Source organism: Mya arenaria, chromosome 5, assembly GCF_026914265.1.
Source record: "Mya arenaria isolate MELC-2E11 chromosome 5, ASM2691426v1".
In the NCBI taxonomy this organism is placed as follows: domain Eukaryota; kingdom Metazoa; phylum Mollusca; class Bivalvia; order Myida; family Myidae; genus Mya; species Mya arenaria.
In genome coordinates, this window is record NC_069126.1 from 47,570,781 (window position 1) to 47,597,879 (window position 27,099).

Genomic DNA, 27,099 nt, shown 5'->3' on the forward strand with positions numbered 1-27,099 from the left:
CTATTCTCATATATATATATATATATATATATACATATATCTACTAAGCATAACATAATAAATAGATACTGGAAGTTTTGTACAATGTGGGACATATAATAAAATTGGTTTTACAATTTTCTTAAACAAATCAATCTGTAGGTCAATAGATAGACATAATGCTTTTTTTAATAGACTAAACATGGCCTTTGTTGCTTGCTTTGCAATATGTTCTTTAGCTTTACAAAATGAACCACTTCTACCAAATATCACTCCTAGATATTTATATCCAGACACTACATCAATATTAGCATTAAAAAGAGTGAACTCGTATCTAGGCAATCTACCTCTGGAATTTTTTTTTGGTTTTTGAAGTATTGACTGTGAGTCTATTTTCGTTTCAATAATTTTCATAGACATGTAGAGCATTTTGTAAATCGTTAGCACTTTCAGAAATAATAATTGTATCGTCAGCATACAGCAGCACAAACAATTTTAAGAAATCTATTAATCTTTGATCATCGTCGTGTTTTGTAATAATCAAGCCATTTACAACTGTGCTATTTTGAAAAAAAGTAATGTAGATCATTTACAAAAAAAAACGAAAACAATAAGGGGGATAAACTTTCTCCTTGTCTGACCCCTATACAACATGGGAAGTAGTCCGAGCATGTTCCATTTACTCGAACACAATTTTTAGCCGTACAATTTAGTCGTACATATTTTTTACAACATTAAAAAACTTTCCATGAATACAATAGTTATCTTCAACCATAGCAGACTTCTATTAATAGAATCAAATGCAGCTTTCAGATCTATGCACGCACAGAATAGCTTTTTGCGTGAGACATACAGATAATCTATAAGCATTTTTAATACGAACATATCAACTGTCCGGAAGGGACGTTAAATGGGGTCCCGTGTGACAGTGCTTTACACTGGTGCACGTTAAAAAACCCCAGGGTAGCTGTAACCAGGCCCCGATTTCTCGAAACTACTTAAGCTTAACAGACTTAAGTAGCTTACTTCAATTAGCTTAAACAATACTTAAATTAAACTTTTATGAAAGGAAAATGGTTTATTGTGATTGTCATAATTTTAATTCCTATCTTAAGTATAAAAACTCTTAATGAAGTAAATTTACGCAAATTATTGAAAATCAAAAATAGCGAGCTAAGCTTAATCCTGTTATAAGGGACTTAAGAAGTTTAGAGCCAGGGTTATATACTGTCTGTGCACTTTGCTCCAAAAACCTAATAAGTATGAAAAACAATCTTATCGGAGTTCTCGCCGAATCGGCAAAGCCCGAGTGCGAGTATAAATAAAACTTAAACACATATAAATAAACATAAAACATATTATAAACATGAAATAAACACACCACCATCTTTTGTCAGTCCTTGTCTGTCCGCCTTTGAGGTAACATCAAAGAAGTTACTTTAAATCGTTGTTTGAAGGCTCAAAATAAGATTCTTATCCTTCTGGCTGCCAAGTAATGAACACTGAGCATGTGATATGGGGTGTAGAAAAGCACCAGAAATTTGATATACTCATGTGTTTCTTGTGTTCCGGTTCAAGTCAAGTTCAAGTTATGTTACAGCATTGTGATCTAGTTACGTAGGGCATTGTGATATGGTCATGTGAACAGAGCAGAGCCACTGGCAAGAATCTGTAGGAAGCCTTATACCGGGTATCCACGCTGGGCTCAGAGCCTTGCAATATGTGTGCTGACAGGGATTCAGCCGTGTGCTATGGGGAAGACACCAGCGACGTGTGCTGTGGGGTAGACACCAGCGACGTGTGCTGTGGGGTAGACACCAGCGACGTGTGCTGTGGGGTAGACGCCAGCGACGTGTGCTGTGGGGTAGACACCAGCGACGTGTGCTGTGGGGTAGACACCAGCGACGTGTGCTGTGGGATAGACACCAGCGACGTGTGCTGTGAGGTAGACACCAGCGACGTGTGCAGTGGGATAGATACCAGCGACGTGTGCTGTGGGGTAGACACCAGCGACGTAACATGTTTTGATGTTCAGTACCTAGACGTCCGTTTGGCATATTTTTTTAGCAATGCCTTATTTTTTAAGAATAGATGTGGAATATATCATAAAAAGCTTTCAGATGCAGAGATTATCCCAAACTTTAATATAAGACTTTAATATAAGGGTAATTTCTAGTTGTAGTGTATTATTAATTAATACTGCTCAGTGAACAACACATACAAAGAAAGGAATAGGTGATCGTATTTTTTTTGTTAATACTAGTGCTTTTAGTTCAATTAGTCCATGGTCATATTTTGATCCGAGAGCATTAACAACATATAGCGTGACAATTTCCGCCAATCCGCCATATTGCAGCAGTAGCAAAAATATGAATTAGAACATTTACAACACAAACAGCTAATAGTACAGCATAATGGCACTTGACAAGTACTAAAACCCCATAGTACTGTGTTGCATATATGAAATGTGGAATTAAAATATTTCCAACAATCTTACATTTCGATCATCAATTAAATCACAACAATTCTCATCTCTACGTCATCCAGACCATTTCATGAACTTTATTCCATATTTTTCTCAATATTGACCTCCATATATCAGCGACTTTAACCTTTGAGATGAAAGCACATGTCATACGCGTATCTTCCAATGATACAGTTATGAGCAGTTTGATTCAACTCCCATAAATGATACCAAATGTGTGACATAGTACAGCTGTGAAGTCTATATGGTATAACACTGATCCCTAAAGTGTGACATTGACGTTGGTCATTAGAGCATACATTTAAAACGTGACGCACCTTACCATAGACTTTGGTGCTCTACAATTTTATCAAGTTTGATTGATAACAAAATTTTGACTGAAACACCAATTAATGCTATGGAATTATCTTGTACTAGATTGACCTCCAAATGTGAATTTGACATACGTGGTGTATGCATACCTTCTCATGGTGCCTCACAATTCAGGAAAAGTGTGATTGAATTCCAATTTATGACAAGTGAGCCGCATATTGATAGCAACGCAATACATGTAGTATCCTACCGATATTGTTGCCATAGTAACACAAGGTTTACATGATATGCGCAATTTCCTTATTTGTCATTGTGCACAAAGTCTCATATACCCAGCTTACATACTCAGTCTCGAGTTATCCAGGGTGGACAGAGCCATTCTCGTTAATGCTTTATCAAAGCAACTACATGTTGGGTACCCTGAATGTTTTGTCCTACGAAAAACATAGAAGAGCAAATGTATATGGCCTTTCAACCATATACCGTTTGTTAGGAATGGAGCTTTTAAACATTGAGTTATGTCAAGATCAAGTTAAAAAGTGGCAATTTTAGTATTGTCCTTACCATAGCAACCACATTTGTTTTCCAACAACAAATACAATGACGTGCATAATATCCCTATGGTCTCTTTTCTACATACCGGGTTTCATGAATGTAGCTTCTATACGATTTGAGTTATACCAAGCATCTGTCAGAAAGTGGTATTTTAATTGCCATAGCAACCACAATTTTTGTCTTACATATAAAACTTAAACGATGTATAAAGTCTCCAAATGGCCATCTAACCACATACCAAGTTGCATATACCTAGCTTGCATACTTGATTACTTCTAGAGTTATTGCACTATCCAGTCAAAAATGGTAGTATTGTCACTGTATCTGTTGCCATAGCAACCACATGATTTGTTGGACATAAATGCAATGCGCATTATCTCCTAATGGCACTCTTATGATATAACAAATTTCATTTACCCAGATTTCATGCTTCTTCAGTTATTGCATGATCCTGATGGAGACTCTCGGCAAACCTTCAGCCCCCTCAGGTAAAACGGGCAGGTGTCTTATTAAAAGGCTATGAATGAGACACAAGGTATTGTTATGAAATCCATGTTGGACCCTTGACTTTAAAAAAAAATGACACATCTTTCCATGGTGCTTAACAATTCTGTAAAGTTTGATTGTATTTCGATTAATAGTTAAAAAGTTATTTCAGAAACAAGTCTGTAACACACTCAGACAGATGGCGCCACAACTATATACCAACCTTTGTAAAAAACTTCATTAACAACTGGTCCATATGAACAGACAATAACAGCTCAATATCTACCACTCTTATGGAGGCTCAGTGGACAATGGTTTTTAAAAAGTTAATGAATGAATGAAGTCAATCACAAGAATAGACAAATAATTTTAATAAGTCATTTCATTTCTTAACAATTCATTCAACATGTAATGAGGTGATATCTGTGATAAATATACATTTATTTATTCAATTCATATTTTACTATTTAAATTCTTAACATGACTTTTCTGGGTTTTTTTTAGACATTCAATCAGTATTTAAATTTTGGATTACACATGTTATCAGAAAAAAATACACAACACCTTAATATCTATAATTCCACTTTTAAAGTTGCTCTCTCACAGATTGACAGTTTTGACATTTTCATTTTCTTTTTCTTGTCTCATTAGCTGATTTAGGAATCAATGCCTTCAATTCAGTCCTATTAAGATATCTCACAATAGAACAGATTTCAATTGTTTGTAAAACAGACTAATATTTCATTTTCCTGATGCAATAGTAAGGCTTTTAGCACATATATAAAACATCAATATTCCAACATTAATCTGAAAAACTGCCATCTTATTTTTAGTCAGCCTTCTTATATCATTTGTTTCCAGATATTTATGCAAATGGCTTATTCCATGACCAAAAATTAGGAAGTTGTGAACACAGCCGATCTGTGACAGTGGTTGAAATTAGCACAAGCCGGTATGCCCTGCGCTGATAAAATTCTGGATTTAATATAGCAGGCCTTGTTAAAAAATGTAATGCCAAGCTTTTGTATAAAAAGACTAATTTTGATGACTGCTGTGAGAATGCAGCTGCAAATACACATGGTATTAATGTCAACTAAAACCAAAATCAGCTGATATTATATTTTCACCCAACCTTTGTCTAAAATAAACATATTCACTCATATTTTAATCTTCTACTCGAACAGTGTTACTGGTCACTTCACTTTTCTTTGCTCGAGTTAAGACACATCACTATCTTAGGTCTTGTGAAAAATATTGCGAGAACTTCAAGTTTTGCGAGTTGGCATTTTCAGTACATGCAATAACTTGTGCTTACAATTTTTTCTAAATTTGACTTTGAGAATTTACAAAGGCGATTAATCCCATGAAAGAACATGACAAAGTCATCATGCCCACTAACTCTGCCCATGCGTTTCATCGTGATTGGATAATACAATACAATTTTTGCAGACGCCATGGACACCAATGGCAGTTGCAACCCATGCAAAATTTAATAAATATATGTTAGTTTTACGGGCAAAACAAAGATAAGATTTAAATTTTCCATTTTGTGACATAATCTTATTATTTAAATGAGATGGTTGATCATACCATATTTGTTGTACTCTCATTGGACGAGTCCACCGTTCCTATATTCTTATTTCATAGCACTACTAATTTGCTAATTGAACTATATAACATCAATTAGTTCTTTCTCTCTTTGATTTTTTCTTCTTACTTTTTGTAACAATATCATCTGAAACAGAATCATTAATCATATCACAGTCATTGTCCTTACTTTTTGACTTCTTTTTCTTCTTTCTACTAGTACTCTCTTCACATATCACATTTTCACTATTGTCTACATTTGAAACTTCTTTTGTCTCTTCAATCTTTCTTTTCTGTTTCTTTGACTTTCTGTCTTTCTTCTCACTAACCTCAGCAACAACATCTTCAGTTGTATTTGACTCAGCTTCGCTTTCCCCTTCACATTTTTTCGCTTTTAACATTATTCTTCCACCATTCTCAGCATTTCCGACATTGTCATTCAACTTCTCTACATCAACATTAACGCCCTCATCATTTTCTACTTTTTCCTTACGTTTCTTCTTCTTCTTGTTCTTGGTCTTTACAGCCTCCCCATTTTCCCCTGTGCTGACCTCTGTTATACCACTGGATGTGTTCCTTGTTTTTTCTTCTTGTTTCTCTGTCTGCTTGATTTGTTTTAGCTCCTGTCTCTCTTGTTCTTCGATCCGAGCCAGTTTTCCATTCAGTTTAAGTCCATGCCGAGCCCCTCTGTAATATTCATATATCTATTAGGGATGCATAATATTGTTAAAAACTTCTCACAAAAATATACATCTATATATAAGGGACACGTAATATTGGTAAAAACTTATCATTGTTTTCATTAAGAGTATCGCCATACAAATTGTTTAATATAATTAGGTAATGTAATGTAGTTAACTGAGTTGTCATGTTAAGATAAGATACTTTAAGATAAATTCTATTTCCAAGCATGAGTTATGTTATATGACATGTTAATCACAGTTAACATAATGCAGAAAATGATTATAACAGAAAGGCAACATCAAAAGTAATGTAAATAAGGCTTCATTTTCATAATTATTCAACACAAATAACATACCAGTACCCTAAATAGGACAATTAATAAACATGATTCCCATTATATATTTTTTTGATTTACTAATTTGTATGTTTTAAATTATATGTTTTAAGTTGGTCTGTTAATATTAGCCTTATTAATATAATCAAATTAGCTATGTATGAATTGTTATTGCTTGCTGATTAATTTGTTTATACCTCAACAATTATTAAAGTCAGGGTCTTGCTGTACATGTGCATATTGCCCATGGCAACATGTGTACCATTTAAATATTTTAAAATGTTTTTAAGTTGGGCCTAAAAAAGGGTAACATCCTTAAAATTATTAGGTAGCGTAGGTAGGGATTTTTACCCCCAAATATACTTCGGCAAGATCATTTTCTTGCAAATAGCACTATTTCTTGCAAATGTCACTCATGTATTGATGTTGCTATGCAGCTTTATTCTCTGTCAAAAAAATTATTAGGTAGGGTCAGGTTACCCGAAAGAAACAATTTTGGGTTAGGCTTTATGACCAAGCTGATATATATCGCACAAGGCAGATGCCACTGACAACAGCAATGACACTTTAACTAAGGCTATGATAATATTTTCACGTGAAAAATGTTTGTTAACATGCGCTTATGTTCATATGAATATCTTGTTTTCCCAACTGCATGTATGGCCAACATCTCGGTTTCTAAGTTATCATGGTGGTGAAAATGGAAGACACCAAGGCTTTGACAGTACATGAAGTTTTTCTTCATAAAACAATCAATTTAACATGGCTGGAGAATGTACGGTATAAACCTACTTGTGAGCTGTTCGACCACCACATCGCCTGAATACCTCCGCCTCAGTGTCTGGTCTGAAATCACAGATATCACATGACATCCATATTAAGCATGCCTATCTGATTCAACAATAATGCTTCAATTGATTTTGACACCAACTATTACTTGGTTCATATCAAAGATGAAGTTTTAAGAGCAATTTGTTTTGAAGAAAACAAAGGCATAGCTGTTAGGGATTGAAAATTGGTCCAAAACCTTAACTTATGATTGAAATTGGAAAGGATATTTCGATCAACATCATAACTGAAATTTAAAATATGCACAAAAAGGATCCTATGCCAAAATGTTGTATTAATCAATATTCATAAGTAATAAAAAATGACATTAAGTCAATCAGAAATATTACCTTAAAAAATAATATTAATTGTACTCAAATCCATCTTGGAAGATAATGGTTTAAAATCTTGAGTTTGGCAAAAATCCAAATTTTAACATGGAAATTCAAATAAAAAATTATGTGATATGATTTTACTACTAGCAATATTTTTTTTGGAAAACTATAATTGATTTTTGCTTGGCACAAATGATCGCCTTTCAACAATACTTGACGATCATTTTATCTCTAACAGCTGGTCATGGTTCCTTTAAGATACCTACACCAAACAAGGAGTGTGTTTGTCTGCCTCATCCTCACTTGAGTCGGACACATGACCGCTATCTTTGCTTTCTCGTCCATCACTTAAGGTGGCACCCTACAATGGTATCAGTCACTCACATAATGTTTAGGCAAAACAATATGACAAGCTACATGTAATAGACAAAAGCTTGACAATAGATCCGCTACACACATATAAACTGTTCTGATTTACAAATAAAGATCTTCTGACCACACGTAAACTGTAGTGGTTTTTATTAAAGTCAAATTAACTATTGGTTAGCAAGCTATGCCATGTATATAAAATGTAAACAGTTGGGACATATACCTTGATAAACTGGCCATACAACATGCTCTTGTCAGCATAGGACTTGGCTTTGCTTTTGGTCACTTTTGTAGCCTTGGCGTTCTCAATCTGTATACCATCCTACAACACATAGGCTTGGATTAGCACATTATGATATTTAATATTAAAGCATTTCAAGCACAAATATTTAACGTTTGCAGTGAACATAAGATTCCATATCTTCTACTATACCATCTCAATAGCTTTGTGGTAAAGTGAGCACACCAGCATGGGAGGTCCCAGGTTCAATCCCTGGTCACGTCAAACCAAAGGGTAATTGGTATCAGTTATTTCCTCGCCTGTTGATTGGCATTACCAGCATGGGCCATATGGCCTTCAATCTGCGCTTAAAAGATCTGCCAGCCTGTGCCTTTTGGTCTTTCAATCTGGGCCAGAGGGACTTTCAACCTGGACTGTATAATCTTTCAATCTGGGCCAGAGGGACTTTCAACCTGGACTGTATAATCTTTCAATCTGGGCCAGAGGGACTTTCAACCTGGACTGTATAATCTTTCAATCTGGGCCAGAGGGACTCTCAACCTGGACTGTATAATCTTTCAATCTGGGCCAGAGGGACTTTCAACCTGGACTGTATAATCTTTAAATGAAAATCAACACCTTCCTCTGTTTATCTTTAATCTGATCTAAACCAAAGGATGAAATCCTTTTCCATCACGACATAAACATGTATACTACGTTCAACAGCACATTAATGAATACAAAACTGAACTAATTTTCCCCTCCCCCTTGTTGAAAAGTCCTATACATGTAGCATAATAGTGGAGTGTGGAAAAGGATGACTGCTACCTGTAATTAATAGACAAGTAAGAGTTATTAGTTATCTCCTCCCCCAGGGACAAGTTTTTAAGGGTACGCCGAAAACTTAAAAGTAAACAAAAAACATCCAACACAAATGAATCATCAATACAAGAAACTAATTAGTCCTAAAGCGCAGTGGTCAAATTAAAAAGCCTCTAGGAGAAAGTCTTTGCCTTTGACATTGTCAACACTAAGCAGTCTTTGTAACACTAAATTAATGTAATATACAGCACAACTCATGTGGATATCATTCATTATTGTCACGGCGGCAAGGTCTCCGGGATGTCAGCAGCTCCTTAGTCCCTGCTTTATTGTAAGGTTGAAGACGGGCAAGGGCACGTGGTACACTGGTCATAGGCCTATCTGGACTAGAGTTTCGGTGGTCCGACTGGTCAAAGCTCAGACGCTTTGGCTCTAAAGTTGATTGGGTAGTCTGCCTTGGAGTAGAAGCCCTGGTTGGCCTACCTGGTATGCTTTCCGAAGGAGACGCCTTGGTGGGTGTTTCGCTTGAGCTAAGCGGGGTTTGAGAACCTCCTGGTGGTAGTGATGGAGTCAGAGGCATGGAAACCTGTGGTGTTACCCTGGATGGAGGAGGGCAATTGGAAACTTCTTGTTGTGGTCGTTCCACAGCGGGTGTCACCGACAAACCTGGCAAGGGAGTGCCGTGGAAAGGGGTGAACTTTCGAAGGTGTTGTCGGTTCCGGATAGTTACTCGGCCTGTACCATCCACACGGATAACATACTGGTGGTACTGCCTTACCTCTACAACAGTCCCAGTGCGCTCCCACCTCCTTGGATGGTTGCCGACCAAGTTTTGCAGATAAACATGATCTCCCACCTGCAATGGAGGCAATCTGTGCGTGTGTTCATTCCAACGCTCATGATCCCTTGAATGTCTTCGGGCAAGGGCCATCTCTCGATGCGACATCAACTCAGTCCAAGTCTCATGAGGAGAGTATCGACCCATTAGGATTGGGATAGCATCACGGATGGGTCGTCCAAACAGTATTAATGCTGGGGACGATTTTGTCTCGGGGTCAACAGAATTTCTGTACATCAGTAAGGCTCTCTGGAACTTATCTACATCAAGGGATCCTGTTGCAGTAACATTGTCCATGAGCATGCGTTTAACTGTTTTAACAGCTAACTCCGCCCTGCAATTAGCATGTGGGTTTGCAACGGACGTAATCCTGTGTCGAACTCCCCAGGCCTTTAAGAACTCCTGTGTCTTTCCAGCTGTGAACTGTGGTCCCCCATCAGAAGTTAACTCTTCAGGTATCCCAAATGTCACAAATGTCTCCCGCAGTCGCTTGATAAGGCCCTCCGCACCTGATTCTGACCTGTGTACCATAGGCCAGTTTGAGTATCTATCGACTATCACCACATAATCCTTGCTGTTATAAGTGAAATAGTCACTGCAGATCATCTGAAATGGGTAGTCTGGAGGTGTTATGTCTGAAGGAGGCTGCATCGGGTTGGACTTGGCCATCTTATGGCAGTGTACGCACTGTTCCCTCACCCTGGCAATATCAATTGAAATGTCTGGCCAATACACAGAGTCCATGGCCCTTGCACGCATTGCGCTGACTCCTTGGTGGGCTGCATGGAGTGCATTAAGTACCGGCTTGCGGAGTACAGGGGGAATAACTATTCTTTGGCCCATGAGAACCACACCGTCCACAACACATAGGCCTGCAGCAAAGCGATGAAAAGGGCGCAAGGGCACTGGTAGCTCCCTGCAGTCCTCTGGAAACCCAGCCTCCAGGATGTTGACAAGGTCAACAAACGTCGGGTCTGATGCTGTGGCCTCTCGTACCATGTCCCAAGTAACAACAGTGATGATCGCATTAAGTGCACTGCTTGCAGCGGCAACTGTATCACTGTCATTTGCCATATCATTATCCTCGGCGTGCTGGTATAAGCGTGTCAAGGTGTCACGGTAGAACTCTGTTGTATTACTGAGAGTATCAGTTTCCGGTGCTTCGCCTGGTAACAGAAGACGATCTGGCTGACCAGCAGGGTGTCTTGAAGCTGCATCTGGACCTAGGTTCCTTTTGCCAGGTACATGAACGATTGAGAATCTATATCCTAGGGTCTTCTCTTTGAGGTTTAGAAGTCTCCTGTTGTCAATGTCGGTGAGCGACCTGTCATTCAGGATCTGGAGAAGGGGTTTGTGATCCGTGGCTACGATGAGGTCTTTGCATCCAAGAATATAATACCGTGTTTGGTGGAGTGCATACACTACAGCCAAGGCCTCACCTTCAATGGGAGCATACCTGCTTTCAGCAGGATGTGTGAACCTACTGCCAACTAGACACAGTTTCCAGCCATCCGGACAGCAGGCAGGAGTCTTGCTTTCACAGTGGCAGTACTTCTGCATCAAGAAGAATCCAATTCCATCTACAGACCAGTCTGTGGCCAGGCATGTCAGGCGAGTGGGATCAAATAGGCGCACACCTTCTTTCATCTCCTGGATGATGACCTCTTTGGAATGGTGAAACAGTTCATCTAGTTCATTCGTCCATTGAAATATTGCAGATGGCTTCAAAAGAGCACGAAATGGCTTCATTTGTCTTGTCATGGCAAAAGCATATGCCCCCTGATTGATTAGTCCAAACCAAGCTCTCGCACCAGTAATGTCAGATGGTGTAGGAAAGTGTCTTATTGCATCCAGAAACTTTGTACTTGGTCGTATGTTCGTTGGTGTGATGGTAAGACCTGCGAAATCAACAGTGTCCTGGGCAAATTGGAACTTCTTCGGATTCAGGGTGATACCATTTCGAGCACACAGGTCAAACCATTCACAAGCCTGGAAGAAAGCTGCTTCAATGGAATTTTCCCACATACATGTATCATCTACACATTTGACCTTGTTTTTGAAGTCTGCAATAATGGCGTCAAAGCGTTGATTATAAGCATCTCCACTGGCCATGAATCCCTGTGGAGCCACCTTGTACCTGTAGCGCCCCCATGGTGTAATGAACGTCGTGAAATGTCGGTCCTCTTCACGGATTGGCACAGAGTGGTACCCATTCCAAGCATCTGTCACTGTTTTTTTCATGCCCTGTGGAACTCTATCGGCCAGATGGAAGGGGCTTGGTACATGATGGGTTTGGCGGACAGAATGGCGGTTTTGAGGTTGCAAGTCAACTGTACGTCTGGGGGTACCATCAGCCTTACCCGTTACCACCATCCTGGAACACCATGTTGTGGGGGTATTCGAATCGACCCTCTCAAGCACACCGATGCGAACATCCCTCTCTAGATCAGCATAGACTTTATCCTGCCAGTGGATTGGGACAAGTGCTGGTTTGTGGACTGCCACTGGTGGGGCACTTGGGTCAACATGCAGTTGGAGGGGCTCACACTTCATTAGTGGCAGTGGTTGATGTTCGCACACATTAAAAGTCGTAGCACTGTAGTAGTCGAGAAGCCACTCTTTCAGGGCTTCCACATTGTCCTCTGTTGCACTCAAACCATTGGGTAAAGTCGTGGGCATAGGTGGCGGTTCCTGTCGACGTCTTGGGCAGGAGCAGGTAATATTCTCACAACTATCCATGGAGGCATTGATGTCAGGGGATGTTTCTGCCGTTGCTTGTGGGAAGTCAGTGTGAATTATCCCCAGAGAGACGAGTGCTTCCCTGCAGAGGAAAGCTTTTTCCATGGCATCTGAGACATAACAGAGCAAACGTGTTGACCTTGCAGACCCATCAACCGTACAAGTGGCAATGTTAACAACAATGGCTCCCATAACTCCAAGATCCTCTCTAATAGCCCCACGCATCACAAGTTTGACAGGAAGGAGGTCGTGTTCCTTTATTCCTAGATTTTTAGCGGACTGTAAGGGTATAATTGTACTTTGACAACCTGTGTCGGCCACCATGGACATTGTGATTGATTTGAGTTCTGAGGCATCTCGCATAGGGTGTCCAAACAATGCATGTTCTTCTGGCAGTGGTGTCATATTCACTAATATCATAGGGTGGGGTTTGGAAGGTCTAGCCACCCACTGACCATCGTATATATAATGTTCGAGAGGTGTTCCACCCTCTTGACATCTGGATCCTATAGCCTGGCTAGTCCTAATAGCTGATCTGCCCTGCTCCGATGTAGAACACAACTGGTCGAAGACGTAACTAGCTTTATCATAGTCAGAATCCTTTGTTGAACCTCTAGTGACATGTGAATTGGGAGGGTTCCTAAGACTCGTACCCTGGCGACAGGCTCTTGATGAAGAGTCACGGTGACCCCACAAACCGCAAGTAGTGCACTTACTACAACATTTGGTATAGTGTCCTTTTGTTGCACATTTACCACAGGTGAATGTCCAGGCCTCACAGTTTCTAGACCTCGTCTTTCGGTCATTCCTCTGACCATGAGCAGGGCCTCCACATGCCCAGCATTTTGCTCCAGGAACTGGGGCAGGTTTTTGGCTTGAACGAGCAGCATACATGGCACCAGCTGAGTCGCCCACTGCACTTTTCGTCACTTTGCCCTGTTCTTTCTGGGCAATAAAAGACACATTTTCCTCCAGTGTTCTGTCTGTCTTAGGATCACCAAGCAAATCAGACATAATCTCTGGGTCAGCAATGCCCCTAACCAGGTTGTCCTTGATGATCTCATCACTAAAATCAAAAACATGTGCACAGCCCGGTTCCTTGCAGGTGGCCTTATACTGGCAGAGTGAAGCTTGGCCTCGGAGACTGGCCAAAAATGTCCGAATACCTGTCCCAGGAGATTGGGTCATCCTGTTAAGTTTAATGCGGTGGACCAGGGTGCTCTCGTCTTTGACAGCTAGTCTCTTGATTGCACCCAGAAGATCTGCTTCTGCCATGTTCGCAACGTCCCCCTGAATATCACGCATAATGTCTGTGCGTAGATCTGAATTGCAACAGTAGAACAGGGCAGTGGCCAGGACGTTGTCAGCGATAGACATTCCCACCTTGTACATGTCCCACTGTCTGGTGAATGCTGACCATTGGTCTGGATCACATCCGGCAGTAATGGACGGTGGGTCCAACTTCAGCTTTTGTGGTGCTGGGCGGGCCAGTGCTGTGTGGACAGTTCTGTCGTGAATCTGGAGCGCGGCAGTTAGAGCAGCCGCAAATTCTGCACCCAGGTCCTGTGACTTCCATTCGCATCCATCTATCGGGCACTGCAACACCGGCATGTTGTGGAACTGTAGGGTTTCAGGATAATCAGGTTGTAGCAGTCATAAATGAAAATCAACACCTTCCTCTGTTTATCTTTAATCTGATCTAAACCAAAGGATGACTGCTACCTGTAATTAATAGACAAGTAAGAGTTATTAGTTAATCTTTCAATCTGGGCCAGAGGGACTTTCAACCTGGACTGTATAATCTTTCAATCTGGGCCAGAGGGACTCTCAACCTGGACTGTATAATCTTTCAATCTGGGCCAGAGGGACTCTCAACCTGGACTGTATAATCTTTCAATCTGGGCCAGAGGGACTCTCAACCTGGACTGTGTAATCTTTCAATCTGGGCCAGAGGGACTCTCAACCTGGACTGTATAATCTTTCAATCTGGGCCAGAGGGACTCTCAACCTGGACTGTATAATCTTTCAATCTGGGCCAGAGAGACTCTCAACCTGGACTATATAATCTTTCAATCTGGGCCAGAGGGACTTTCAACCTGGACTGTATAATGTTTCAATCTGGGCCAGAGGGACTTTCAACCTGGACTGTATAATCTTTCAATCTGGGCCAGAGGGACTTTCAACCTGGACTGTATAATCTTTCAATCTGGGCCAGAGGGACTCTCAACCTGGACTGTATAATCTTTCAATCTGGGCCAGAGGGACTCTCAACCTGGACTGCATAATCTTTCAATCTGGGCCAGAGGGACTTTCAACCTGGACTGTATAATCTTTCAATCTGGGCCAGAGGGACTCTCAACCTGGACTGTATAATCTTTCAATCTGGGCAACATCTATTGGTAATGGGATGAATTGGGGTGAAACCACCTGTATAAATAATGTACCTTTGACTCAGTGACGTGTATGTTGCTTGCTGCCTTGTTGAACACATGATCCCACCAGTGATAGGTGAATTCCTGCCCAGCATCATGGCCAACCTGAAATCATTCACACAATGTGTTTTGTGCATCTCAGCAAAGATAATTATGTATGGTTTAACACATTTTATTGGGCTGTGAAAAATGAAGAACTAGAATATTATACATTCGACAAAAACTGTTTGGAATGTGTTTATTTGAGATAGTTATGTTTCAACTGACAGATTTATTAAGCATGTTTGTATTTCTAATGGTTTAAACTATACTAAGCTTTTGAACATAAAAGGAAATATTTAATAATCTTAAGCAATCAATTCTTAGACAGAATGGTGCACATGCTGACCTCCATTAGGGCAGAGGGGTGCAACAAAACCAGGACAGTGTACAGAACCCTCCTATAATGGTTGCTTTTATGACAGAATATGAATGTATTCAAATCAAATTCATAACATCTCAAATGGGTTCACTTATAACCAAGAGAAAGGGAAAACAGAACACCAGACGAAACTGAAAGAAGAAACACATACTCCTTTGTTGTCATTCTTGATTTTGACTTTGATTGCTTCAGTGATGCCAGACCTCTCCCTGCCAAGACCTTCTCCTAGATAATTTAGAAAAATATGTGTATAAGAAAACAAGCATTATTTGGGAATCAAACAAAATTTTACTATTGATTATCAAAGGATGAAAACAAACCGGTGATCGATTAAATATTGAATATTTTCATGCAAGTATAGCAACTAGTGTTATTTGAAACATCTTATGTTCATAACAGCAGGAAACAGGTTTAACATCCTCGGCTAGAACAGTGACCAAATCATCTGACTGATGACATAGTCCAAATTGTTGTACTCTGTACTCGGCAAATTGTGAATATAATGTTTTCTGCTGTGTATAGCACCCATATTTTTGCCTCTGATTTCCATCTTTAAAAAAAACGTCAGCACCCTATCTCTTGTACAAGGCTTCTGACATATTTTTTTCCAAATCCATTTTGGCCAAATTTGCTTAAATAGAGAAAAGGAACGGTCGATGGAATTACCAAATACCCGAAAACCTGGGAAAACCCTGTAAATGTTCATAAGTATATAAAATAGAGTATGCAAGGTGGTTTGAATGCCCAGATTTAATACTTCATTGTGTTTGTGGGTTGAATGCCATAGTTGTAAGGGATTGGAGAGGGGTGGGGAGGATTGAGGAGGGGAACAGGGGTGGCTTAAACCCCTGAACCCCATTCATTTTCATAAGTACATACAATAGCTGGAGTATGCGAGGTGGTTTGTATGCCAGAATTTAATACTTCATTGTGTTCGTGGCTTGTATGCAGTAGTTGTTGGTGGTTGGGGAGGGGGGGGGGGGGGGGGAGGTTTTAAAACCTGGGAACCCCTTTCATTTTCATAAGTACATACAAAGGAGTATGCGAGGTGGTTTGTACGCCGGGGTTTAACACTGCATTGTGTTTTAGTGGGTTGCATGCTGTAGTTGTTGGTGGTTGGAGAGCGGTGGGAAAGTCGGAGGATGGGGTGGGGGTCGGTGTGGCTAAAACCAGGGAACACAATGAAGTATTAAATCCGGGTGTACAAACCACATCGAATACTCTATTGTTTACACTTCTGGGGTTTTCCCAGGTTTTCGGTAATTCCACTGAACCGAAAAGGAAGAAAAGGTGTTTGTTTACTCAAAACTTCAAAGGGACATAACTCACATTGATCAATGGATTTAGTTATATCAGCAGTGGAAAATTGGGTATGGTCAGCATCACTGGAAGTACAATTGACGTCTGGCTGCTCGATAAGGCGGGCAGGGCCAACAACATACCCACCTCACCGGGTCTTGGATGAACAATATCCTGGCCCACAGGAAACTATTTTTGGGAGCCAATTTGTAGAAGGTCTCAGTTTCACAAAGACTCTTCTTGGGGTTCTGTTTTATTTTTTTATTTATTGTGGTAATTGAAACCAGGATATGATGCGATATACTTTATTTAAAATATAAAACAGTTTTGTGATAAACTGAGTGTTATGTAGACACACAGTTTGACGTTCAGGTCAGGAGTGGTTAGAGGAAAATAGAGTTAGCCTAGTGCAGTGAAGATATAAATATCGACCAATGAAATTGTAAATAAAATATATAAAACTTGTTTAAGACATCACCCCATACAGAACATTGTACATACATGAAGATTACATGGACTGAATGAATGACAATTACATGGACAGCACAAGTGACAAAACAAAACGGACTGCTGGGGTGGAGTTCCCTGTCTACACATAGTTTATAGTTTCAGTATTGTATATAAATAATTGTACACTGTCAATGTGTGAAAAAAACTCCCTCTGCCTTACTATAGTAACAAACCAACAGTAAAAACTTTTGCAATGACAGTGTTGTTCATCGCATTATACCATGTGTTTGTAATACTTAGTTGAAGGTGTTGACATGTTGAGAACATTTACGTACAATATATACGGCTGTTGCTTTTACAATTTGTCGGACAGAGAGCAACATTGGGATTACTATTTTTGTTTTGTTATTTTATTATTTCTATACTATTTTATTACCTTTGCCATTTTCATGAATCAATAAAATTTGTCAAAACAATATTGTTGGCTGCAGATTTTGACATTTTTTCACTGCATACTATATTTTATATAAATGTTATGCACCAGTCATTTGTAACCACGCCCCCACCCCCCACCAAGTTCCAGGGAAAAGTGTAATGTTCCTGGAATCATGTAGTCCGGAGCCCGAAAATAAACATTTCTGTTTTAGTGAAATTTATAAAGAATTTGATTTTCGCTTTATCGCTATAACTTCTTTAGGATGATTTCGTCTATTTAAAACTAATGTTATCGTTTTAATATTAAATGTCTAATTTTAGCTAGTAAATCATAAATTGATACGAAAGAAGTTATATTCTTAATGTTATTCCAATTTTTTTAAAGATTGATAAACTTGACACCCCTACTCTGTAATATAAGTTATATATAATGGTTTCGCCCATAGGGTTCATTGAAATGGATCATTCCATTTTGGTCACATGATGTTAGGGTATATAAGAAGCGAAAGGCATAGAAATAGTTAGTTCGTGTCTCGATGCCGATGAACATCACGTAAATATATAGGGAAGCTTTGAAGTATCTTTTTGTACTGTTTAGGGTGGGTTCTGAACTATTGGAGGCTAGGAGAATTAAAGTGAAGCATTGCGCTACAGCTTCTAGTTTCCAGGTTCGGACATCTGTGGGGTTTCTTTTTGGCCTCTTAGTAAGCCTGGATCATTGCGATACAGACAGAACAGGGTCAATGGTTTGATTCCCCGTACGCTATACAATTAGGACTGTGGGTTTCACTGATATATTGTGATTGGTTTATAAGCGTTTTGTACTCTGGTCCTGTTTGAAGTTGTAGCATAGGTGTTGTAATCTTTCTGTTTGTGCGTCCTTGGTTTTGGGATAATTAAACATTGATTCTTGAACCATAAATTTGGTTTTGTAAGCAATCATTGTTAATCACGTGTATATATTACTGATTTCATACTTAATTTTTGGGACAATGCAGTTCGAGAATAGGTTTGTACAGTACACTCCACGCGGAACTACCACTTTCCTCGGTGACTCGGAGGCGTTTTTAATTTATCGCGGATTTCCGCCGAGTACCCAACCTTTTTCCTCGCTAAATTTCGCCGAGTTGCACCGAGTTAATCGTTTTCTATGGAGGGTTTTATTGCCAGTAGCGCCGGTGATCGTATCGATTTATTGACCTTATCGCGGAACTCCGCGTTTTGTGCATAGCTACTACAGTACATTGCTTCTGTTAAAACAGTATTAAATAATTAGATAATTAATTTTTCAAAGAAAAGTAAGTTTCTTTTTAAAAACAATTATTGTAAATTTCAATATCAATTTTCATCAGCATCGTCAAACAACTGTTGTTTTTCACATTATGTAATTAAAAAATATACCATAGCGTGCGTTTGTGTATGTTATTGTCATCTTTCTCTTACTATATCAAGGTGTTGAGAATTTAATTAGATTGGAGTAATGAAGGTGTTGAGAACTTTGTAAGTGTGAATATTTTTCGGTCATTATTTCTTAATTTGCATTTTACCACTTATTAATTCATCCGTAGTTATCAATGGTTCTAAACTTATCCATTACGCATATAAGTGTAAATCCTTCATCAAGTAAATTAAAATCCCATTAAACACCATTTTATACATGCATTGAAATGAATAACACATTCTATCGGCTTCAGATCAAACAGTCCCACTGTGTGACGTCACATAACTCACAGTTTTACCCACGAGGATCTCATGGAGAGGATGTATATTGTTATGCAGGATTAATGTGTCTGAGTGGTGTTTTCGAATGTAACTTAAGTATTTCATTTCCAACTTTAATTCATCACATTAATTAGTTGCCTATATCATTGAATGTGTTGACTTTTATTGATGATTCAATAAGCATAACTGTACATAATTGCTTCTTACAGTCTATAAGTGTGGTACAAGTTTTAAAGTTTATTGGCAGATCGTCTTACAAAAATGTCATGTCTTTGTTTGCTTAATCCCTTGATTGCCCTTGTTGTTTATTTAATCCTCCAATAAATATTTCACACTTCCTCTTTCTACATGCAATACATAGTTTAGGATGGGTATTTACTAATTAACTTGTCAACAGTGGTGTATACGGTTAGGTAGATAGATGGATAGATAATCTTCGTCTGTGAAACTTGGTGAGTGTGAAATGTACGATGTACATTTTTGTCCTTTGGATGTCCGAAAATTAGGTACGCGAAATAAATTATTTTTATAAATAATTACGGGTGTAGCAAAAATATCAAATAAATTAAACAAAATTAAATACAGTGGGAGATTCTTATCGATTTTCCTCCGAGTTTCCCGGTGTTTTTACCTCCGAGTAACCCGGCGATTGTAATTATACGGTCCACTGATCAGCCTCAGTGGGTGAACGAGTAAAAACGCCAAGGAAAGAGGATTATGATCAATTGGATGTCGTGTCCGCGATGACCAAAATCCGCCGAGGAAAACGGAAAGTGGTAGTTCCGCGTGGAGTGTACTTAGTTTAATTTAAGGTAGCATGTCTTAGCTAGCTAGGGAAGGAAATGTTACAAAAGCAGAGACTTTGACTTTAGGCCCCTGCGGGCACAAACTGCTGGTAAAATGCCCGCTAAATGCCCCCATCCCCAGGACATCCTGTAATTTGAAAATGACTTCTTTCAAATTGGGAGAGAGATAGGATGAGGCGCCATCTTTTTTAAAATATCTTGTTGGAAAAAGCTTATTAAGCTTTGCTAAAATGCGGACAAATCCTGTTAGAAGAACAGATATTTCCTGGCACAAAGCCACAGCCCATTCCCTGCTTTTTCGGCGCGAAAACAAAACTACTGCATTCACTCCGCACTAGGGTGCCTGCTGAAAGTTAAGACATGGCCCATTTTACCTGCCATCACCCCGGACCTGAGGGGGCTGTGGTTACAATTGACTGGTGTATTAACCTCGGAGGGAAAGTGCACCCAATGTGGGGCTCTAACACACAATTGGATACTAGCATGGTGCTATAACCAACTTAGCTAACCAGGTGGCTGGATCTTACTTACACACACTAGACACTCCCGCCATAAACCTTTTAATAGCTGATGGAGGCATTTTCAGCTGCCACCATTAACAAAAATCTGGGAGGTAAAGTGAACCTGGTGTTGAGCATGAACCAACTACCACCCTTACCTTAGCGCTCCAACAAATTGAGCTAACGGGAGCTCGTTCTTGCCAACAAACACACTACAATAATTAGTTCTACAATAATTAGTTTTTTTTTAACCCATTGTTCACATATCTTTTTGCCTGCGTCCTAGTTATGCTATACTAGCAACCTATACACAGTATAATATGGTATCAATAATTCTGAGACAAAATTTAGTTTAACGCAACCTCATCTAGTCAATATATCTCACGTATCCATAATATATTTGCTAATCTCTTTCAGATTTGTAATGTCAGCTGTATCAGGCAATTCCAACAATCTTCAGGTTGGGTTCCTTATTTATTTCCTGTTTAATTGTACCTGATTTCCATCCATGCTTTTGGAGCTGTTTCTCAGCAAAGTCCATACTTTGAAAAAGTTTACCAAAAACAACACGTAAACACTAATGATCATAACATTATTTGCTCAAAGATCATAATGTTTATTAACTGTTGTCTGCAGCTTGAACTCTTAGAAAGGAGGTTAAAAACGACGTTCATACCGCTGCTTACAGTGTTGACAATGTTGCGGAAAATCAACTCCAACATTCAGGCATATGAAGATTTCAATACTTTGATTCAAGCATGCTTGCTTTTGCCAATGTTTTAGCCAACCATATGGTGATTTCACTGAAAGATTAGTTCTGGGCGATGAAAAATAGCCTCTACAGTGGTTGAAGAATGTCAAGCTCGATGTTTGAGCTCACCATTTATAATTATTTTGTTGTGACAGACTGTCATTGAGTGATGTTAAAAAAGACTAATGCTTTAGATAACCATATACGTTTTAACAGCATTTAAAAACCCAAATTTATGGTAACTGCCACTCGGAAGAAAATTATTATCACTTAATTGTGATGAGAGTGGGTTTGTTTGCTTGTCTGTATGGGAAGTGTTTTAAAGTACTATGGGAAGGATCTATGCATTATTTGATCAGTCATTTGTAACCACGGTCCCCCCAGGTCTGGGGATAGTCGGGAAATTGGCCGTGTTTTAACTTAAGGTAGCTCCGCAGTGCCAAGTGAATGTGTTATGCACCAGTCAGTTGTATCCACAGCCCCACCAGGTCAGGTGGTATACTGGAAATGGGTCGTGTTTTTACTTCTATGTGGCCCCGCAGTGCCGGAGGAATGCAGTGGTTTTGTCTGCGCCATAAAAGGTGGAATTTGGCCTATCCTAGGGTCCCAGGGGTGCGGGGCGCGGGCATTTGGCGGGGATTTCACTGAAGTTAATGATAAAGATAGTTTATATTGAAAGCAACACTATATAATCAAAATGTTTATACAAAATATGTATATACATCGAAAAAACTTACTCCCGTAAGAATATAAAGGTAAAGGATTTTGTTGGTTAAAAGTTTTAAATAAACAAATGTAAATGTTACAGATGGGGTCAAGTGCAAACATGCTGATTGATTTTAATTTTATTATTAGTCCTCAAATATCGGCAAATGGTAAATGCAGTGCCAGGGTGAATGCCGTGGTTTTGTCTTCGCGCTAAACATAGTGGCGAATGGGCCTTTAACCTAGTGTCCCCAGGGTTCAGGGCATTTGGCGGGGATTTTACATCAGTTCATCCCCACAGGGCGGGAATTTGCACCCAGGGTTGGCTGGACCGAAAGTCAGTCCCCACTATTCCCCGGACCTGGGGGGCGGCGTGGTTACAATTGACTGATGCATAACATACACTAGGAGTGTGAAGAAACACCTAAAGGAGAATGTCAGGACACTTTGTCTGCCGGGCATAAGTGTGGCCAACAAAAGTTTTTTCTGAACAGCAGAAACATTCAAAACCACCTTCTAAGGGCTAGAAAGAACATGGACCAGTCGCCTAATGATCTGGAGAATGTAGAAACATATGCTAGAAAGAAACTGGAAATGAAATTTGTCAAACAAAGGACAATATATCAATAATAACAAATTTACAAAGAAAATGATAGAATGGAAGGTATAAATAAAAGGTTACAGCTTTGACAGGAATTTTATGTTGATGTCGGTAGTAATCATGTTGGCAGTGAAAATTAGTTTTCCTACCAATTATGTAATGTACTATCTGCATTGATGATTCACCAGACAAGAAACTGTGAAGCTCGATGAAGTGGATGAAGAGGAAAATAACAACAAAGGAATGGAATTAAAGAATATAATTCAAATAGAAGTATTCACACTAGCTTCGTTGTTCAGATGTCCTTGCTACCTTACATGTATGGTATCGTAATCACATATTGTAAGAGGTAAAATGTATTATTAGCCGGATATTTTCCCAACTTCACTCATATGAGGAGCAGACTCAACAACATTTCTTTGTACACCTTCTATTCATGTTTCAAATTATTGCTTCAACTGTTTGTGATTGTATACTGTTCCCCACATTTAGAATAAGAAAAAAACAAATTTTGAATTTTATAGAAAACAATTTTGGGTAACAGTTTTTTCTATGATCTTCTTTTCATTTGTAATTGATAATGATACATTGGTATGCTTGATTATGCTTCATATCATTTGATACTTTTCAGAAATATTCTGTTTTATAATGATTTGTTTTAAAACCAACATACATACATAATATTGTATTTTCAGATAAATGTTTAACTACTGAGAAATAGCAGCCATCATTTCATTTCACATACATGATACATATTTCTCTTGAATTGTTATTTTTTTGTTTAATAAAGTTAAAATTTCAGAAGCATCAGAAATTCATGTTTCTGATACAAACATAGCAAATGAAGTATCTGCTACATAAGTATGGAAATAAGGTGACCCGGATGGACATTTAACTTGACTATAAAAAAATCTCTAGTTTAAATCCAGATTCTGTTAATATTTCCATTGTCTTTATTTTTCAGAGGTTTTAATCCATACTGACATAGCAATTCAAATTAAAAAGATAAATGTAATAATTGATACTTTTATTGGAACATATTTTTACATATATATGCATATATATATAAATCATTCTTCAGGTTTATTGATTTTCTTTAGGAATTAAATCATGCAGAAAGAGTCTTTTTTATTTCAAAGTATTTCACACAAATAATCAAGTGTTTCTAATGTTCTTTCAGGAGGAGCTATAGCCATGCCCTGGAAGTCCTGATGCTTTCTGGTATCCTGAAACACAAACAAAAGAAGATATAAAGAAAAATACTACAAATTTCCATTCGTTTGGCAGTTTTGGTCCATTCATGTATACTTAAGTATATACTGTCCATTTTGGTTGTTTTTGCATTGCGACATGTAAAATAAAATCTCAATGAGATTTATGTCTAATTTGTTAATGAAAATGTTCTTGAAAAGCACTGTAATTTCTCTATCAAAAAACATTTTTGCTAATTTTTGTTCAAAACTAAATTTTTAATATATATATGCCAATCATGATGTACAATACCTGACTGAAACTATTTTCTGTAATTCAGAAAGTCAACGTCTGCAACTTGCCAATGTGCTCTTATCTGACAATATCATCCGTGAGTTGGAACAAACATTCTGTAAATATAGAGCAGAATATGACTTGCATGTGGCTATATTTCATGCTTGGAAAATAACAACTTTTGTAACTGATCACTTCAAGGTTATTATGCTCATTTATTTTTTGACTGACACTCTTTAAAATGCAAACATTTCTTTCACAAATACATGGATGAATAGTATAAACCTTTGGCCATACTGTAGACGAATGAGCCATTACAGAATGCGATAAGGGCCCTGAATGATTACACATTAATGACTAAGGAAGCACTCAAAAGACATGTCAAAAGTCAAATGAAATGTCAATAATTATTAAAGCTAGTAATATTAATTTTGATAATAGAATCTTTATGGAACATAAATAAAGAAAAAGTTAATGATGCATTAAGGTATTATCAAACAATCAGGTCTTTTTAAAAAGCCAATTGCAATGCTTTAAGGATGAGAGCCATGGTTGCTATAGAAACATGAGAATAGTTAAAGTATTAAATCTTCAAAAATTGTAACAATTATCTCCAACGCCCAAAGTTGCACAATATCACTTGCACATCTGCATACTATTTTTTTCAAACAGCAACCTAGCAGCCATTTAACATACCTGAGTAAACTAGTTTCTGCACTGCTGAGTCTCCAACTATTTCCCAATACTCAGAACATGACATTGTTGGTGACATCATGAAGTATGATATTGTATAACATCTAGCCATTTCTCATTACTAGGAACTGTACAATCTGTAATAAAATCAAGTAAATCAAATATTGCACTTAAATATATCACCATTCAGAACATAAAATACAGAAAAATACAGAAAAATAGTATTATTGACCGGCTAATGATCATCACTCAGAACGTAAAATTCATAAATAACAAAAAAACATTATTAATGACTGTCTTTTGTTTATAACTCAGAAAGTTAAAGTAAAAAACGACAAAAAATAGTAATATTGACTGGCTAATGATCATCACTCAGAACGTAAAAGTCAAAAACGACAAAAAATAGTAATATCGACTGGCTAATGATCATCACTCAGAACGTAAAAGTCAAAAATGACAAAAAATAGTAATATCGACTGGCCAATGATCATCACTCAGAACGTAAAAGTCAAAAACGACAAAAAATAGTAATATCGACCGGCTAATGATCATCACTCAGAACGTAAAAGTCAAAAATGACAAAAAATAGTAATATCGACTGGCCAATAATCATCACTCAGAACGTAAAAGTCAAAAACGACAAAAAATAGTAATATCGACCGGCTAATGATCATCACTCAGAACATAAAAGAAGGAAAAGACAGAAAAATAGTAACATTAACTGGCTGTTGATCATCACTCAGAACGTAAAAGTCAAAAACGACAAAAAATAGTAATATTAACCAGCTATTGATCATCACTCAGAAAGTAAAAGAAGGAAACGACAGAATAGTAATATCGACTGGCTATTGATCATCACTCAGAACGTAAAAGAAGGAAACGACAGAAAAATAGTAATATTGACTGGCTATTGATCATCACTCAGAACGTAAAAGAAGGAAACGACAGAAAAATAGTAATATCGACTGGCTATTGATCATCACTCAGAACGTAAAAGAAGGAAACGACAGAAAAATAGTAATATCGACTGCTATTGATCATCACTCAGAACGTTAAAGAAGGAAACGACAGAAAAATAGTAATATTAACTAGCTATTGATCATCACTCAGAACGTAAAAGTCAAAAACGACAAAAAATAGTAATATCGACTGGCTATTGATCATCACTCAGAACGTAAAAGAAGGAAAAGACAGAAAAATAGTAATATTAACTGGCTGTTGATCATCACTCAGAACGTAAAAGAAGGAAACGACAGAAAAATAGTAATATTAACCAGCTATTGATCATCATTCAGAATGTTTAAGTCAAAAACGACAAAAAATAGTAATATTAACTGTCTAATGATCATCACTCAGAACGAGAAAGTCAAAAACGACAAAAAATAGTAATATTAACCGGTTATTGATCATCACTCAAAACGACAAAAAATAGTAATATCGACCGGCTATTGATCATCACTCAGAACGTAAAAGTAGGAAAAGACAGAAAAATAGTAATATTGACCGGCTATTGATCATCACTCAGAACGTAAAAGAAGGAAACGACAGAATAGTAATATCGACTGGCTATTGATCATCACTCAGAACGTAAAAGAAGGAAACGACAGAAAAATAGTAATATTGACTGGCTATTGATCATCACTCAGAACGTATCTTATTTGTTAAACTTACCTGGTACATAAAAGATTTTCTTGCACATCCAAGGAATGAAAAGAAACATTTTTCGTACATGTTTAGATTTATGGTGGCAGACAACAATTTTAATTGTATTTCCATCTGTATGATCTTTGCTTGTGTCGATTCGGTATTGGTAACAACACGTTTTTAACCACAGACGCTTTTCCAGAGCGTTTTTGTTGAAACAGAGCTCGCAACAGCAGACAACAGCTTACATAAATGCAATAGTCAATCTCCGGTGCAGTGATCTCCCCTGACAAACATAGATCTCTGACACCATGAGCGAGTATTACTGACTGGATTTCAGTTATTTCTTCACTCTTGTGATCATTTTTTTTTTAAGTTTATTGAGGTTTAAATACATTTTTATTTAAAATGAAAGATTATTTATAATCTTCAGCGATGTGATATTTTCAGTGTCCATGCATGGCCACGTTGTTTGCATGGTGGCATTAGCTTAGTGTGCTGGAAGGGAAGTGATACTGTCTGGAGTGAGTGCAATAGTTTGTAAATATCATTGTGTAGAAAATAAATATGTTAATACTTATT

At 38.1% G+C, this 27,099-nt stretch overlaps 1 protein-coding gene across 1 annotated transcript; it reads right to left on the bottom strand.

Moving 5' to 3' along the window:
- Positions 1-4,167: 4,167 nt before the first annotated feature.
- On the bottom strand, positions 4,168-26,740 carry LOC128235107 (G patch domain-containing protein 4-like). Its single transcript, XM_052949842.1, has 8 exons — positions 26,686-26,740; positions 21,134-21,200; positions 15,578-15,651; positions 15,018-15,110; positions 8,178-8,276; positions 7,852-7,946; positions 7,215-7,268; positions 4,168-6,091 (listed from the first exon to the last, which is right to left on the bottom strand). Exons 2-8 carry the CDS (start codon positions 21,177-21,179, stop codon positions 5,497-5,499), a joined length of 1,056 nt encoding a protein of 351 aa, XP_052805802.1. The 5' UTR covers positions 21,180-21,200; positions 26,686-26,740; the 3' UTR covers positions 4,168-5,496.
- Between the last annotated feature and the right edge of the window lie 359 nt (positions 26,741-27,099).